General features: G+C 38.8%; 4 protein-coding genes across 6 annotated transcripts in view; 1 reads left to right on the top strand and 3 right to left on the bottom strand.

Moving 5' to 3' along the window:
- Window positions 1-75: 75 nt before the first annotated feature.
- Window positions 76-1,233, bottom strand: Alg-2 (Apoptosis-linked gene-2). Of its 3 annotated transcripts, XM_069051910.1 has the most exons (5): window positions 949-1,147; window positions 789-895; window positions 469-737; window positions 337-417; window positions 76-278 (listed from the first exon to the last, which is right to left on the bottom strand). In XM_069051910.1, exons 1-5 carry the CDS (start codon window positions 1,005-1,007, stop codon window positions 249-251), a joined length of 546 nt encoding a protein of 181 aa, XP_068908011.1. In that variant the 5' UTR covers window positions 1,008-1,147; the 3' UTR covers window positions 76-248. The 3 variants fall into 3 exon arrangements, with proteins under 3 accessions (XP_068908011.1, XP_068908010.1, XP_068908012.1); XM_069051909.1 differs by having other exon boundaries at window positions 76-417; window positions 469-895; window positions 949-1,014; window positions 1,109-1,233; XM_069051911.1 differs by having other exon boundaries at window positions 76-417; window positions 949-1,145.
- Window positions 1,234-1,584: 351 nt separating this feature from the next.
- LOC138133899 (uridine diphosphate glucose pyrophosphatase NUDT14-like) lies at window positions 1,585-2,710 on the bottom strand. Its single transcript, XM_069051908.1, has one exon. It carries the CDS (start codon window positions 2,446-2,448, stop codon window positions 1,831-1,833), a length of 618 nt encoding a protein of 205 aa, XP_068908009.1. The 5' UTR covers window positions 2,449-2,710; the 3' UTR covers window positions 1,585-1,830.
- Window positions 2,711-3,602: 892 nt separating this feature from the next.
- Septin2 (septin 2) lies at window positions 3,603-5,576 on the top strand. Its single transcript, XM_069051907.1, has 4 exons — window positions 3,603-3,762; window positions 3,953-4,070; window positions 4,124-5,067; window positions 5,121-5,576. The coding sequence occupies exons 1-4, from the start codon at window positions 3,733-3,735 to the stop codon at window positions 5,295-5,297; spliced, it is 1,269 nt and encodes a 422-aa protein (XP_068908008.1). The 5' UTR covers window positions 3,603-3,732; the 3' UTR covers window positions 5,298-5,576.
- Window positions 5,577-6,030: 454 nt separating this feature from the next.
- Window positions 6,031-14,304, bottom strand: part of LOC138133897 (growth arrest-specific protein 2-like) — a 46,381-nt gene continuing 38,107 nt past the window's right edge. Inside the window, exons 3-6 of the mRNA XM_069051906.1 lie at window positions 7,370-7,494; window positions 7,170-7,311; window positions 6,501-7,117; window positions 6,031-6,449 (exon numbers count right to left, since the gene is read on the bottom strand). Coding sequence (XP_068908007.1) covers window positions 6,252-6,449; window positions 6,501-7,117; window positions 7,170-7,311; window positions 7,370-7,494 — 1,082 coding nt within the window. The 3' untranslated portion in view covers window positions 6,031-6,251. The remainder of the gene's footprint in view (window positions 6,450-6,500; window positions 7,118-7,169; window positions 7,312-7,369; window positions 7,495-14,304) is intronic.

The raw sequence follows: 14,304 nt of genomic DNA, 5'->3' as shown, positions 1-14,304 counted from the left end.
ACAAAAACACTTTGTTTTATTGTAACATTTTAATCCATAAAATAGATAAACATACAAAAATACATAAGACGTGAATCACTTATTGATAATATATTTATTAAGAGTAGTAAAGAAGCATATTACACCTAACATATCTAAGCTTGATATTTAAATGTGAATGTACTAAAGATTAACGTATGAACATTGATATTGTCTTAACAGAGAAAAGCGTAATGAATACTTTTTGAAACTGAAAATTTTGTGGCACCTTAAGATTTGGGTATGACAAGGAATGTCGCCTGAAACAGGATTTCACACACTTGACAGGCATACAGTTTAAATTTTCAAGCTAAATACCATGCTCAAGAATTGCTCATAGTGGATGGTGATCACTCCATCTTGGTCAGTATCGTATTGTCTGAATGATGCCGTGAGCGTCTAAAACCAAATTATTATTATCCACATTTGACAAAATTTTATAATATGTACATATAAGATAATACAGCATTGGATGAAATCGTCGAATAAAATCGTCCCATTTCCGTGTCTGTCAAACTTTCTGATTAACGTATCAATGAGGCCTTCTGACAAACGATACCCGAAAGTAGTCAGAGCTGTTTTCAGTTCTGGCTTATCGATGTTGCCTGAGCTGTCTCGGTCGAACGATCGGAAACAGTTCTGCCAGTCTGTGACGTACTTCCACAAAGCGCCGAAATCTTCAAAACTCACTTGACCTCGATTGTGGCGATCAAACATTCCTAGAATTGGATAGTAAAATAGTGTTGGCAACTTGTTGCAATAGAACATACCTATCATCAGTCGGACAGTTTCGGGGTTGAAGGGACTCCAAGTACCGTTGGAAAGCGCCGACTGCAGTTCGTCGGCGTTAATGTAACCGCTTCTGTCGCGGTCCACTCTAGAAATTACGAAATTGTTTGACAAGATAACGAGTAATTACGAATCATGTACCTTTGAAAAACGTCCCATAAAAATTCACGACTAGGCATGGGAGACATAAAATGACTCATCTTTTTGCTGTAAACGAAAAACAACGACAGAAATAATATAATATGCTACTTATCGAGCAAAACTATTCCTGCGATAAGGATTAATGTAGGGTTAAGTTCACCTGTCGTATGTTTTATCTTCTGAGACTAACTTCACTTGCACGTTCTTATAGGCGTTGGATAACGTCAACAAACGTCATCGCAACTACGTTCATGCCAATGAATTACCGGAAAACCCGGACTTTTCTGGGGACTTGCGCCACATTACGTTAAAATGAATTGATAAATTTAGTCTTGAAAATATTTTCGTATAAAATTATTTAACAACGAAATAAATGGACCAGAGATCGATAACTTGCAAAAATTCTTCTGGAACCTCCAATAACAGAATTTTCGAAAAAAAAAAAACGCTGTAAACTGCATTAAAAGTCTAATCATACTAATCAGGAAAAAACAAGAAATTAGGTCGACGTAGAAGTAAATTAATGCATGCATTCTGAAATTAAAAAACCAACTGAAATGAAGATTTTACACCAATAATATTTTTAAGAAATATTTAACCAAAACACTGGAAAAACGTCAATATTAACAAGTAAGGAATTGTTTAAATATTTACTCGCAAATGCATCTACATTAATTATAATTATACACAATACCATCATGACATTTAAAAATCACAAATTACAGAAACAAAAACACATTACTCTTTTCAGTTTTTTTTACGTATTCTGTTTTTTTTTCACACTGACCGTTTATTTGGGCATTTAGCCATAATAAAATACACGAAAAATTTTATTTAACAACATTAAATATAACATTAAATTCTAAAATTTACAACAAACGATTATTTCACTTTATTCAACAAAAACCAATATATGGCAAACAGAAAACTCGGAGGACTTGGAAGTTTATCCTGCCTTACATATTCCTTAACTTCAGGCACTGTCATTTCCACCACATCAATAATCTCATCCCCAACACCCCCTCCTTGTGACACCTTCATCTCATCACTCACTTCACAATAGTATGCAGTCTGTAAACTCCCTAGAGTACCCACCCCTGACCTATATGATCCAATTTTAATCAAACTTGAAAGAGGAACGTCATAACCGCATTCTTCTAAAACTTCCTCTTTAGCAATTTGCACTAATGATGAATCTTTGTCGACAAGCCCTGCACACAATTCTAGCGTGACACCCAAATCAGGGGGGTACTTATTCACGTCGATCTCATTTTTGCGGTCTTCTTCAGGAATGCTGCCGTAATACACTGGGGGACGGAACTGTTTAACAAATATCAGAGTGTTTCGTTGGATGTTGTGGAGAAGAATCGCGACACTGTCGTGCACTTCCAGAAGGTCCCACGTGCGCTTCAACCCGTTCTGGGTGAAATGCATTGTGTGGGGCTGCAAGTAAATCGACTTATCGAGCGGTTTGATGACGACATCTTTGACTTTGTTCATTTTTGTGAGAATGGAGACGAGGGGCTTCAGCTTAAATACACCAACACGACACTGGAACGATACACTTCACCAAACACTGTGAAGGACAAGGTGACAATAGACACCTCAGATAATGCGGATTACAATCGAATTAGATAATAAACAAAAAGCCGTGATTTTGTAAGTCTGAGTAAATCCATATAACCACAAAATTTGTCACAGAGTTGATAACGTTGACGTTTGTTTGAAAATAAAATATAGATTCCGACTTTATCGATAACCGCAAGCTCTAGTAATTACTGCTGTGTATTGTTAAAAAATTAGTAACTCATAAATAGTATAAGTATATTATGATACAAGTTTATAAGGAAGCCTTTAAAGCACGCGCGAAGAGTGCGAAGAGTAGTTAACGTCGCAAGTGCTTTAAAGGCCCTTATAAACGTGTATCATACGTTATTTTTTTATTATACCTGCACTACAATCTGAAAATTATAACAAAAAAAGTAAATTGAAATACCTTTTTCGAAGTAATCTGTGTCATTAATCGTTGATATAGAAATGGTCAATTGTTGTTGTTTTGTTGCTGTCATAAATTGTGTATAAATGTCTGTTTATCATTGTTCAAAATGTAGATGAATTTGTTGTTTATACCTAAGCAACCCTTAAAGCTTTAGTGTTTTAAAGCCCTTTTTCGCACGCATTTTAGTGTCAAAAACAGGGATTATGATTCAGGTATAATAAAAAAAAACGTTTTTTAATCTTTAAAGAAATCATAGCACAGTGTTCGTTATTTTAAATTTAAATGATTAGCAGTAAAGGCCCATACACAATGGCGTTAACGTTACGTCGATGTTAAAACGTTAATGTTAACGTTAGATCTAGAAATTCAAAATTACATGTATTTCATTGTGGACGTTCACAATGACGTTATGATGAAAATTAATGTTGCATGATATTGTTAGCGTTAACGTTAGTTCTAGAAATATTCTGGATTCTTAACGTTACATTCTAACATTAGCCAACGGAAATAATTTATAAAAAGTACTGAAATACATGTAATTAGATCTAACGTTAACATTAACGTTTTAACATCGACGTAACGTTAACGCCATTGTGAAAGGGCTGTAAAGTATTTGAAGTTTCTCAGGGACATGCAAAACTTCAATGTTGGTATTGTCGGTTTAAAAGACAGCACGTAAAGTCATAGCGATGCGCTACGCTCATTGGATGTTCATGTGTTGTCGGTGTTTACTTGTGTCTTGTGTCAGTTCGTGACTCAAATTATAAACAAATTAACGGTTAACAATGGCACCAGTGGACGTAGAAATACCTCCTGTAAGTACAATTTACATAATTTAATACTTTCCGCGTGTTTTTGGTGTTAATTTTATTGGGGTTGACTCGACTAATCGTCAAGCTTCAGGATTTCACTCGTGGGGATGTAAATAAAATTTTGGAGGGCGTTGTCTTTTCCCTCTTAGTTGACAATAAAAACGTTTGTTTCACGTAATTTTATAATTCTTAGATGGATAACCAACTCAGAAACTTAATTTTGTCGGGGCATGTCGGATTCGATAGTTTGCCAGACCAGCTGGTCTCCAAAAGCGTCCAAAACGGCTTCGTATTCAATATCATGTGCATAGGTGAGTAGCCCGCCAAAAGCGTCACATTCCATTACCTTATACGCGTTAATCAGGTGAAACTGGACTGGGCAAGTCTACGTTGATGGATTCTTTATTCAACACAAACTTTGAATCTATCCCAAGCCCCCATACTTTGCCTACAGTAAAACTAAAAGCGCACACTTACGAGTTGCAAGAAAGCAACGTCAGACTTAAATTGACAATCGTGGACACTGTGGGCTACGGTGACCAAATCAACAAAGAGGACAGTTTCAAAGCAATTGTTGACTACATCGACGCTCAATTCGAAAATTATCTCCAAGAAGAACTGAAAATAAAACGCTCTCTCTCAGCATACCATGACTCTCGAATTCACGCGTGTCTGTATTTCATATGTCCCACCGGTCATGGGTTAAAATCCATAGACTTGGTTTGCATGAAAAAACTCGATCAGAAAGTCAACGTTATTCCGATAATCGCCAAAGCCGACACCATTTCTAAGACAGAGCTCCAAAAATTCAAATCGAAGATCGTTGCAGAACTGCAAAATAACGGTGTTCACATCTACGAGTTCCCAGTGGATGATGAGTCCGTTTCGGAAGTGAACACCTCGATGAATTCTCACGTACCATTCGCGGTGATCGGTAGTACCGATTTCGTGCGTGTCGGCAACAAGATGGTGCGAGCGCGGCAGTACCCGTGGGGGACGGTTCAAGTCGAAAACGAATCTCATTGCGATTTCGTCAAGTTGAGGGAGATGTTGATCAGGACGAACATGGAGGACATGCGGGAAAAGACACACTGCCGTCACTACGAGCTTTACAGGAAGAAGCGATTGGAGCAGATGGGTTTCAGCGACGTGGACGCTGACAACAAGCCCATCAGTTTTCAGCAGACATTTGAGGCGAAAAGGTCGAATCATTTACAGGAATTGCAGCAGAAGGAGGATGAGATGAGACAGATGTTCGTGGTACGGGTCAAGGAGAAGGAGGCGGAATTAAAAGAGGCAGAAAAAGAGGTAAGGGAATTTAAAAAGTCCGGTCGAAGTAGGGTTTTATTGTGCGGTTTCAGTTGCACGCCAAGTTTGACAAGCTGAAGAAGGATCACACGGACGAAAAGAAGAAAATTGAAGACAGTCGCAAGAAACTCGAGGACGAAATCGTGGAGTTCAACAGACGCAAAGCTCAGTACCAACAAATGGGGTCGAGTCACCACACTCTGACTCTGGGTAAAAGTAAAAAGAAATAATAAATCGATTTGTTTTTACATTTTAAAATATTTATTACGACTACGCAATTTTTTAACGTTTTATATCTATTCATTTTATTTTAGTAGATAATTTTTAACAAATTAGGTAGGTTTGTGCTTTATCTGTGTAGTTGGAAAATATTTATTGCGCAACTCCATTACAACTATGAACCAAAGCATTTTTAAAGTAATACAGCGAAATTGTGTAGTATTTAAGCTCCGAGTTTTTATGTATTGCGTTTTTAAATTTTTACGACTCAAATATAGATTTATATTTTATGTAGTTCTTACACTGCAGTCTCCCCAGGTCTTACACTGCAGTCTCCCCAGGTCTCACTAGTTTTGAAAATCTGGAATAGTATGTAAATTTCTTAGAGAAATTTGGTACTTTCTGAATTCGCTGACGTGGGAAGTATCTTGGCTTTATCTCCTTTTCGTGCTCCTAAAAAATGTTTCAAAATTATGTCGCATAATATACAACTACTACACAACAATCTGAATAGCAGCACTGAAGTTTGAAAGAGGTTTATACATAGATCATTTCATTTGGCAGTTGATTTTTCACATCACACTCCATTTTTCTCACGATACATTGGACACCGAGACGCTTAAATGTTTGAATGAAATGGTCTATAACACAAATTCTGATTTGTTCAGTTGCTAATAAAAATTGCAAAAGTCTAAGCTTTTGTGCCATGATGTACTAGAAAAAACTGCAAATAAAAGACGACTCTACGAGTATGCAGTGTTTTAATAGTAGAAAAATATATACAAAAAATTAAAATAAAATACAACTTTACTGTAAAAATTAAAATTAGTATTTTTATTCAACGTACTTAGCGTACTTCTTACACTACAAACTTAATCTAACGAAATAAACATTTGAACTCTTGGTGTAAAAAACGGTAGAAATATTCACTAAAAACGAGTTTATTAGTGCACTGATAATGTGTTTTAACGTATAACTGATTCACGTGGCGGTGGACTACGATACTTGGCTCGAATGTGTAAAAATTTGGAAGCACTAGCGGGTCTGTCTGGACTATCTCTGGATACAATTTTCACCTGACAGGGATCGTGACGCAACAGGAAGTGATCCAGCGTGTCCCAGCCTCCTCCCACGCGCACCATCATGTGACGACCTTTGAGTAACTGAAACAACTCCATGCACACAAATCCCAACGCACCGCGCCGAATACTCACCCTAATAAACACATTTTTACCGGCGATGTTGTATTTCCCCTCGCCCACCTTCTTCACGTTCAACCTCGAACACTTCCCGTTGGCGCAGTTGCAATTCCTCTGCATGAGTCGCGCCGCCAGTTGCACTTTCCTGTCGAGTTCGGTGGTGGCGTCCCCGCCGCCACCACCTCCTCTGATCCCCGTATCGATCTCCAAGTCGGGATCTTCGCCGCTCCCTCTGGACCACTCGTCTTCGGTGTTGTCGCTTGGAACGCCGTCGCTGGCGCCGCTGGGAGACACTCCGGTCGTCAGCGACAGCTTATCAGTTTTGGGGTGGTCGGGGATGAGGACGACGTGGGGTCCGGTGTTCCACCTGTCGTAGGAGGCGGCTGAAGATATGGCATTTGCTGAGCTGCTGTGGCGCATTTTCAGGTCGGACGGATCGTGTCGGGGCGGCGAGGCTTGGAATTGCCAGGACAAGAGCGAACTCAAGGCCGAGTCCGTGGAGTTGTTTTGCTCCTCCTCGGCGATTTCTTTCTCGAGTTGGATGAGGCCGGGCGGTTCGACGCCGTAGCGGGTGGCAAGGCGGGCTACCTCGAGGAGGCACAGGATCACGTTGCGGGGCTGGTTGTGCATGACTAACCGAATGATTATTTGTACTGTTGTCTTAGCCCTCTTTACAAAACTTACCTAGGTCGTCGCTCTCGAACAACAAATTTTCGTGGACGCCCAAAGACCTACAAAACTTGATGAAGTTTTCCATGTTGTCTCTCGAGAAGAAACTCCTGCGCATCGCTTTCTCGAAGCATTTTCCCCTAACAATTGGCACAGGCTGCGGACCGAAAACATGTTTACTAATTGGATAACGTGGAAAAAATTCGATTACTTACGCCTTTGGCGTGACCTGTATCGACGGCGTACTTGGCCTTATCGCATATCACTTGGGCCAAGTGGCACAGAACAACCCCATTGTCTAGCTCTCCGAGGAAGTTGTTCCTGCTCATGTAATCGATACCTGTAACAATGCGAATCGTTGTTTAGCCAAAAACTGAATTCACCGTGTCCATAACGCTAATCCGCGAACAAAGTCGCTCATTTGGCACCCACTTTACATACACATTTCTCGCAAAAACCATGCAAATTTTCAGATTTAAACGATTTCGAAATGTTGACCGATCAAGCGTGCTTCCCAGCGTCTCACCGGTAATCAATTTAGTCAGTTTTTTGAAGAGCGATTTCATAAATCGCGACGAGCGCTTTTTCAGGCGAAAGAAAGTGACTAATTAACGGTGCGACAGTATCTCTGCTCCGATCGCAGATCTAACAATTAGGCTGCATGATGGGGCTCAGCTTTACATTTAATTAACGCTTCCTTTCTTGTCTGTGATTGGATTCGGTGCTCTATGAGCCGTGAAGGCTTGCGTTCCCAATTTAACTTTTCCGTTAGTGGAGGACGCCACGTCCGATTTTTCATCACGACGCAAAATTAAACATTACGATACGAACCTTCGCCCGTACTCTTCACCTGACCGGTCAAAGTCGCTCCGATTATTATTCGATGCGTGAACAAATTTACATATTTCCGCCACTTTCCCCGCACAACTTCCGGTGCCGAAATTGTCACCAGAATCTTCCACTTGATGGCAGCGCCTCCTGACAACTCAAAAATGACTAACTTTGACTTCTAATATAAATGTAAATGTGGCGAGGTTGCCACCTTTATGCAAGACATTTTTGTCGGGAAAGAATCCAGGCGTTGCGAACCGGTCTCCGCGATTTTCTGCGCTTTTCTTCGACCGTGGCCGGAGAAGAAATCTCGACCTCTGCTCTTGACATGAAGCGGTGTTGATATATTCTAGCATGCAGAGCATGGTGCTGGTGCGATGTGCACGTCCGATATCCAAACAAGGATATTGAGGATGGACGGATTAGAAACCGGACAAAGAAGGGCTCCGACCCACCTAACGAGGTTTATTCTCCGTCAAATAACACAAATCAATCGGCATCTGTTGTCTAAGACCGCAGTGTCGTGCCAAATGGCGATTAAATATTAAAGTTTTTATTTACGACCCTCCGGCGCAACGACCCCGCTCCGACAGAGCAGGCGTCTTCGCCAAATGATCGATGCGCAGCGAGGGTAAAAAACGAGAGATGTGTTTGATCTGTCGTGTTGTGAGATGCGTGATGCGAGCATTTCCTCGGATAAAAGACTTATTAGGATGCTGCACACGTTCCGATGTTAATACGAGCTTCAATCCGGATGCGCTTGTTATCACCTTAGGTCAGTGTCTTCTTTCAATTAACTTATCGAGGCTGCACAGAGGCGTACAAAACCTCCAATTACGGACACCCTATTGTGAACAAATTGCATAAGAAATGCATAAACTTAAAAAAATCATTACGGACTCTGCAATTCGGTTATGGACACTAAAACGTCTTCTAATTGTTACCTTTACTACAAGTTTCTGAATCTCTTTTGTTTGATACTCTTTATCGTAATTCACCGGAAATGATCATCGAACGAGACCTTTGAAGAACTCTTGAAAAAATTTTTGTTTACTTAATTTCTTTGAAAATATTTGCATTTTATGTTTTAAGACAAGAGGGTAGGTTAATTCCAATATTATTAATTAGTGACGATAAATAGCCACGACTTGTTTAATTAAACAAGTGGAAGAAAAGTTGGGTGCAAAGAAAGTGACAACATTTTATTAGAATAGCCAGCGAGTGAGAACTTTCAAAATTTTGCATGGTGTAACGTGACAAGGTCATGTCTGAGTGGTTTACAGGATTTCAGTCTAACATCCATCTCATCAACGCACCAAAAGTAAAAGAAAGGACAAAGAAAGTTGTAAGTGAATTAAAAGACGAAAACTTTCAAGCTTCAAAGATTGACTGGGAAACATTCTGAACACGTCACAAAATTTCTTTTAAAACAATTTGTGGTGAATCAGCGAGCGTCGACAATGAAAATGTGCGGAGCTGGGTTCAAAAAATTCCAGACATCGTAAAAAATTACGCACCTCATGACAAGACATTTTTATCATGCCTTCAAAAGCAGAAAACTTGTGCTAAAATTGAAAAGAATTTGGACAGTAATGTTGTGTGCAAATTTGTTAAGTGAAAAAAAAAATCTTGTCTACTTGGCTACTGCTCCAAGTCTAGATGTTTTCGCAGACTGAAAGTAGAGAATTTTCCAAGTCTCAAAATTCAGTAGAAAAGTTTGGCTGAGTCAAGAAATTATTACTGAATAGTAGCACGAAAATACGGCGCAAGAACAGAAACATTTTCTTTGTGGACAACGTAACCGATTGGAAACGAAAATGGTATTGTCCAAAATATATTGACGTCCTAATTATGGAAAGCACGACGAAAAGTTTCAGCAGAAATCTTCATTTTCTTTGGTTACTGTAATCTAAAAGATGTTAAAGGAAATTTGTTAATTTAGTTACGTACGTAACACGCTTCGTGTTGTGTAAAGGCTGTTTGACACGATGCTAAATTTTGTAGAAAATTTGTTACAAAATGAGAGAGACCCTCGATCAGGACCAATGAACGATCAGGATTATAGTCTGTCTTTGTCATTTTTACAGAATTTTCTGTGAAATTTAGTATCGTGTCACACTAGCTTTAATGGCTAATGAAGATTTGGCAGTAACAACGGACTTTCTCCACCTCTAGAAAATTGAAAAATAAGGAAACTGAAGTTAAAGAAGAAGTTGTAATTTTGTTGAAGTTCTGTGTTTCAAGACAATATAATTCATGTGTCACGATTTTAATTAATTGGCTGAGGATATCACACCGATAATACCGAATGACCATTCACGATTATTTCAAATTCGGACTATCTATGAAAATCTGACATTTTAGTTGGCAGTATTGTGATTTGTCTTAATAAATCTATTTTAGGTTATAATTCAACCGAACACTGCTCCCAAGTTGTTACATTTTTTAAATAACTGAACGCATTAGGAACAATAATCGTAAAATTGCAATTGACACAGAACATAATACACAAAAAAGTCAAAATGCGGAGGCGAGACGCCGGTAATTATGTTGATAAGCACTGCACTATTACTTGATAGTAATATCCGTAATAGTGTATGTACTCCGGCAAAATTGCCGTGCCGCCGGGTGGAGGTGGGATAGTTTTTTTTTTCCGTAATAGTGTATGTACTCCGGCAAAATTGCCGTGCCGCCGGGTGGAGGTGGGATAGTACGAATTGAAATGAAACATACATATTTGTAGGGCAGTTCTGGGTAAATTCTTATTAACTAAATTAATGACGGAATTGACAACAATGCGAATATTTAAAAACGAAACGTCATATGACAGGACCTGACGCCAATCTAACAAAAAAATATCGCGGCCTCCTGCGTGTTTAAAATAATCGTGAACGGCATATACAGGGGGTCCCAAAAATGGCGTACTAACTACTTACTACCGTATCGAGGATGTTTAAATGTACACGAAAAAAATATGGAAAAAAATTTTCAGACAAAAAAATAAATTTTTATTATTATTAACGGTAATACAATGTAAACAAAGATGTACTCGTACAACATCACCATGCAATGTTACCGTAGTGGATTTAAAATAATTTTTTCGATTTCCAAAGCTTCTAAATTCTCTATTATGCAGGATTAGATATTGGTAGTGAGTAATATTGTACTTTATGATAATATGTACGATTAGAGGTAGCTGTCATGACAATTTAATACATATATTTTGAAATAATTTATCTGTTAAGAGCCACTTTCAAAGACCGCCAAATCAGCAAATAAGTCCAATAGAATTTTTTAAACATTTTTCTGACGTTTACGGTAGTCTCTTCTACACCGTAGTGCACCGTTAGTACGCCATTTTTGGGACACCCTGTATAAATTAATGTGCCTTTTTTCTTAAGTTTGGAACATTTTTCAAAAATTACTTTGGCAAACCGGATATCTTAATTAACACATTGGCGTACAAAAGGTCATTTTGACATTTTGGCCCGGTTGTTAGTTAACTTATGCCCGGTTGCATAACGCTTAGTTAACATCGTGTCAGCTAACAACGCGTCAAGTCGGAAATCCGTCCATTTGATTGGCTGATTCAAATTCAATGTTAAATATCCCCCAATCAGATCGCTTGACAGTATGTTAACTTTAACAACGAATTGACATCGCTTTATACAACCGGGTCTTAGTTAACATCACGTCAGCTAACAACGCGTCAAGTCGGAAATCCGCCCATTTGATTGGCTGATTCAAATAAAATGTTAAATATCCTCCAATCAGATCGCTTGACATTATGTTAACTTTAACAACGACTTGACATCGCTTTATGTATTAATAAATTGTGTCAAATAAGCGACTACGCATATGTTTATGTCAATTATCACATTAAAAAAAGGCGTATTTATGTTATTTTTGTCCGTTTCTATAGCAATAACGATATCTCTCAAATTTGACATTTGAAAATATTTCGGCAAATTGCCGGATTATAAGCTGAAAAAAAGGATCACTAATCGCCGGGGAGATGACGCTGATATAAGGTAGCATTTCAGTAGTCGGTTCCAAGAGATACAGTTATCAAAAAGCAAATAATACAGTGTGCAACAAAATGATTTTCGTCTTGTTTGTTTTGGAATTTTTGCACCGCTCTACTTTTTTTTTGAAGTGCCGAACTATTAGTTCTGTCAATAAATGTCATCAATCGAATCGACAATTCTTGCAATTTACAAAATTGAATTAACAAACGTTGGTGGCCACTTTCAACACTAGCTGTGACTTGCTTTTGTTAGTTCCTTTTTAATTTCAATCTCAACTTTGCATTCGTATCATCCCTTCGCAATAAATCACATTTGGAATTTGGATATATATTTTGAGGTTAGGCTTTCTTTTTTTGTAGAGGGGCATTTCGTATTTTTACAAGGGTAATGCAAAGATGAAAATCATTTTATTCCACACCGTATAAATTCGTGATATGATTAATAATCCATGATATGACTCATGACACCGAAGCAGAACATTCAACTCGGTTGGTAAATATCATCAATGATAATAATAATACCACTTCTTATATTACAGCTGAAAATTTAACTAAGATGAAGATAGTGTTCTTTTTTATTTCTTACAAAGAAACACTCTAATAGGAACATTCGTCTATTAACGGACAAATCGTTTGCTCTTGTTGGTATCCGTAATACAAAAGCTTCACTGTATGAGAATATGAATTCATCTTTTCCCATCATAGTTTCGAAGTGAAAAAAAAGTTTCGATGTTACTTCACTTCACATCTTCTGCTGTTTCTTCTTGGCCAACAAAGTGTTTGTGGTTTTCTAGAGCTAAATAAAGCTGAGAGCTAACAAACGAAAAAAGTGTGGCATCGGGAGTCGGGACTGATTTTTTGGTCTGAATTTGGCATTGAAATTTCGAAAATTTAATTCCTGTGAAATATTGGATCAAACATAATATGAACAGCAGTCGCATATTAAATTATTATTTCAAAGAGTGTGTGTGATAGGTAAGAACAAGGTTGTACCTAATGGAATTTTGAAATGGACTCTTCGTATGGTTGAATTGCCACAGTTTTCTGATATCGTTGGGTGTTGCTGCCAATAAGCAGTTTTTTTCCAAGTAAAATATCAAACTGGTATTGTTTTTACATGGTAAAAAAATAGAAACTGCAAATCTTGATACGCTTAAGCCAAAGGTTTGTCAAGATTTGCCTTATAAGTAAAATGCCAACAATATTATTTTTCGAAACATTCATATTTTCCCTTAACCGGCTGAAATGTCTGCGACGATCACTCTTCGACATAAAATTGACATTTCTGATCGATGGCGCTTCTACACCATTACCTTTGCAAAACACACTAGTTGGCTACTTGAGTGTGGTAATACAATGAGTGGAAACACTTGTATCTTTTTTTCCGTGCGAATTTCGATTGATGTCGTGCGGCGAATCCCACCCACAGACTCCGGTTAAGGATCATATTGTCTGTCCGGACGCCGGAGCCTTGTCACATCGCATAAACTATGCAAATTTCGCCATAAACTCCAACAAAAAGTGTTATTAAAGACGCTTCAACAATGCGATAACGATCCCACGCGACGTTCGGTTTTCCCAGCTTTCCATCAATTTGTCGTGGCATTTCAATAGAGACGAACCACCCACAATTTTCGATGTTATTACCGCAACCATCGCCGGTCTCGTCTGGGAACCGCCACCAGATTGATTTGTGCGAAACGAGACAAACAAAAAGAAAACTCCGCCATCCGATCGTTTAGCGGTTTTGCCGGAGGCAACCCCGTCTTTCCTATTTGTTCCGGTAGTTTTTCCGTTTGTCTTACCGGAATACGACCACTTTCTACCGACAAACTGGCGCGCAATTAGCAATTGTGATCCATCTTGTGTAATAATGGTATGTGGATAGATAATGGTTTCTCTGGAGGCGCAGCCGTTTTCTTTGCCGGGAAACGTGACGCCGTTTTTTCCAACGCCGTGAAATACATGACACGTGAACCGTTTAACACCGTTGACCCTCACCCGCGAATCGAGGACACACTCCGGACCGAAGAAGTCGCCGAGTCCAATTTATTTCGATTAATTGAGATCTTTGACCCCCGATCGAATTAGACTTAATTCAATTACTGCGACCAGATGCATTTGCAGCCAAACACGACGTCAAATCAGAGCAATTACTTGGTAATGGTCGTTGGAAAAACGCTCGTCAAGCGCTAACAGTTCTTTGACACCGCCAGTCTTAATGAACCGCGAGTGCCTTCCAGCGAGACGCGAACGCCACACCCCGGCGTCCAACCCCATGGGACGCAAGCT

This window comes from Tenebrio molitor, chromosome 6 (assembly GCF_963966145.1).
Source record: "Tenebrio molitor chromosome 6, icTenMoli1.1, whole genome shotgun sequence".
NCBI lineage: Eukaryota > Metazoa > Arthropoda > Insecta > Coleoptera > Tenebrionidae > Tenebrio > Tenebrio molitor.
The sequence above is the reverse complement of the archived record's forward strand: the minus strand, read 5'-3'. Positions and strand labels throughout refer to the sequence as shown.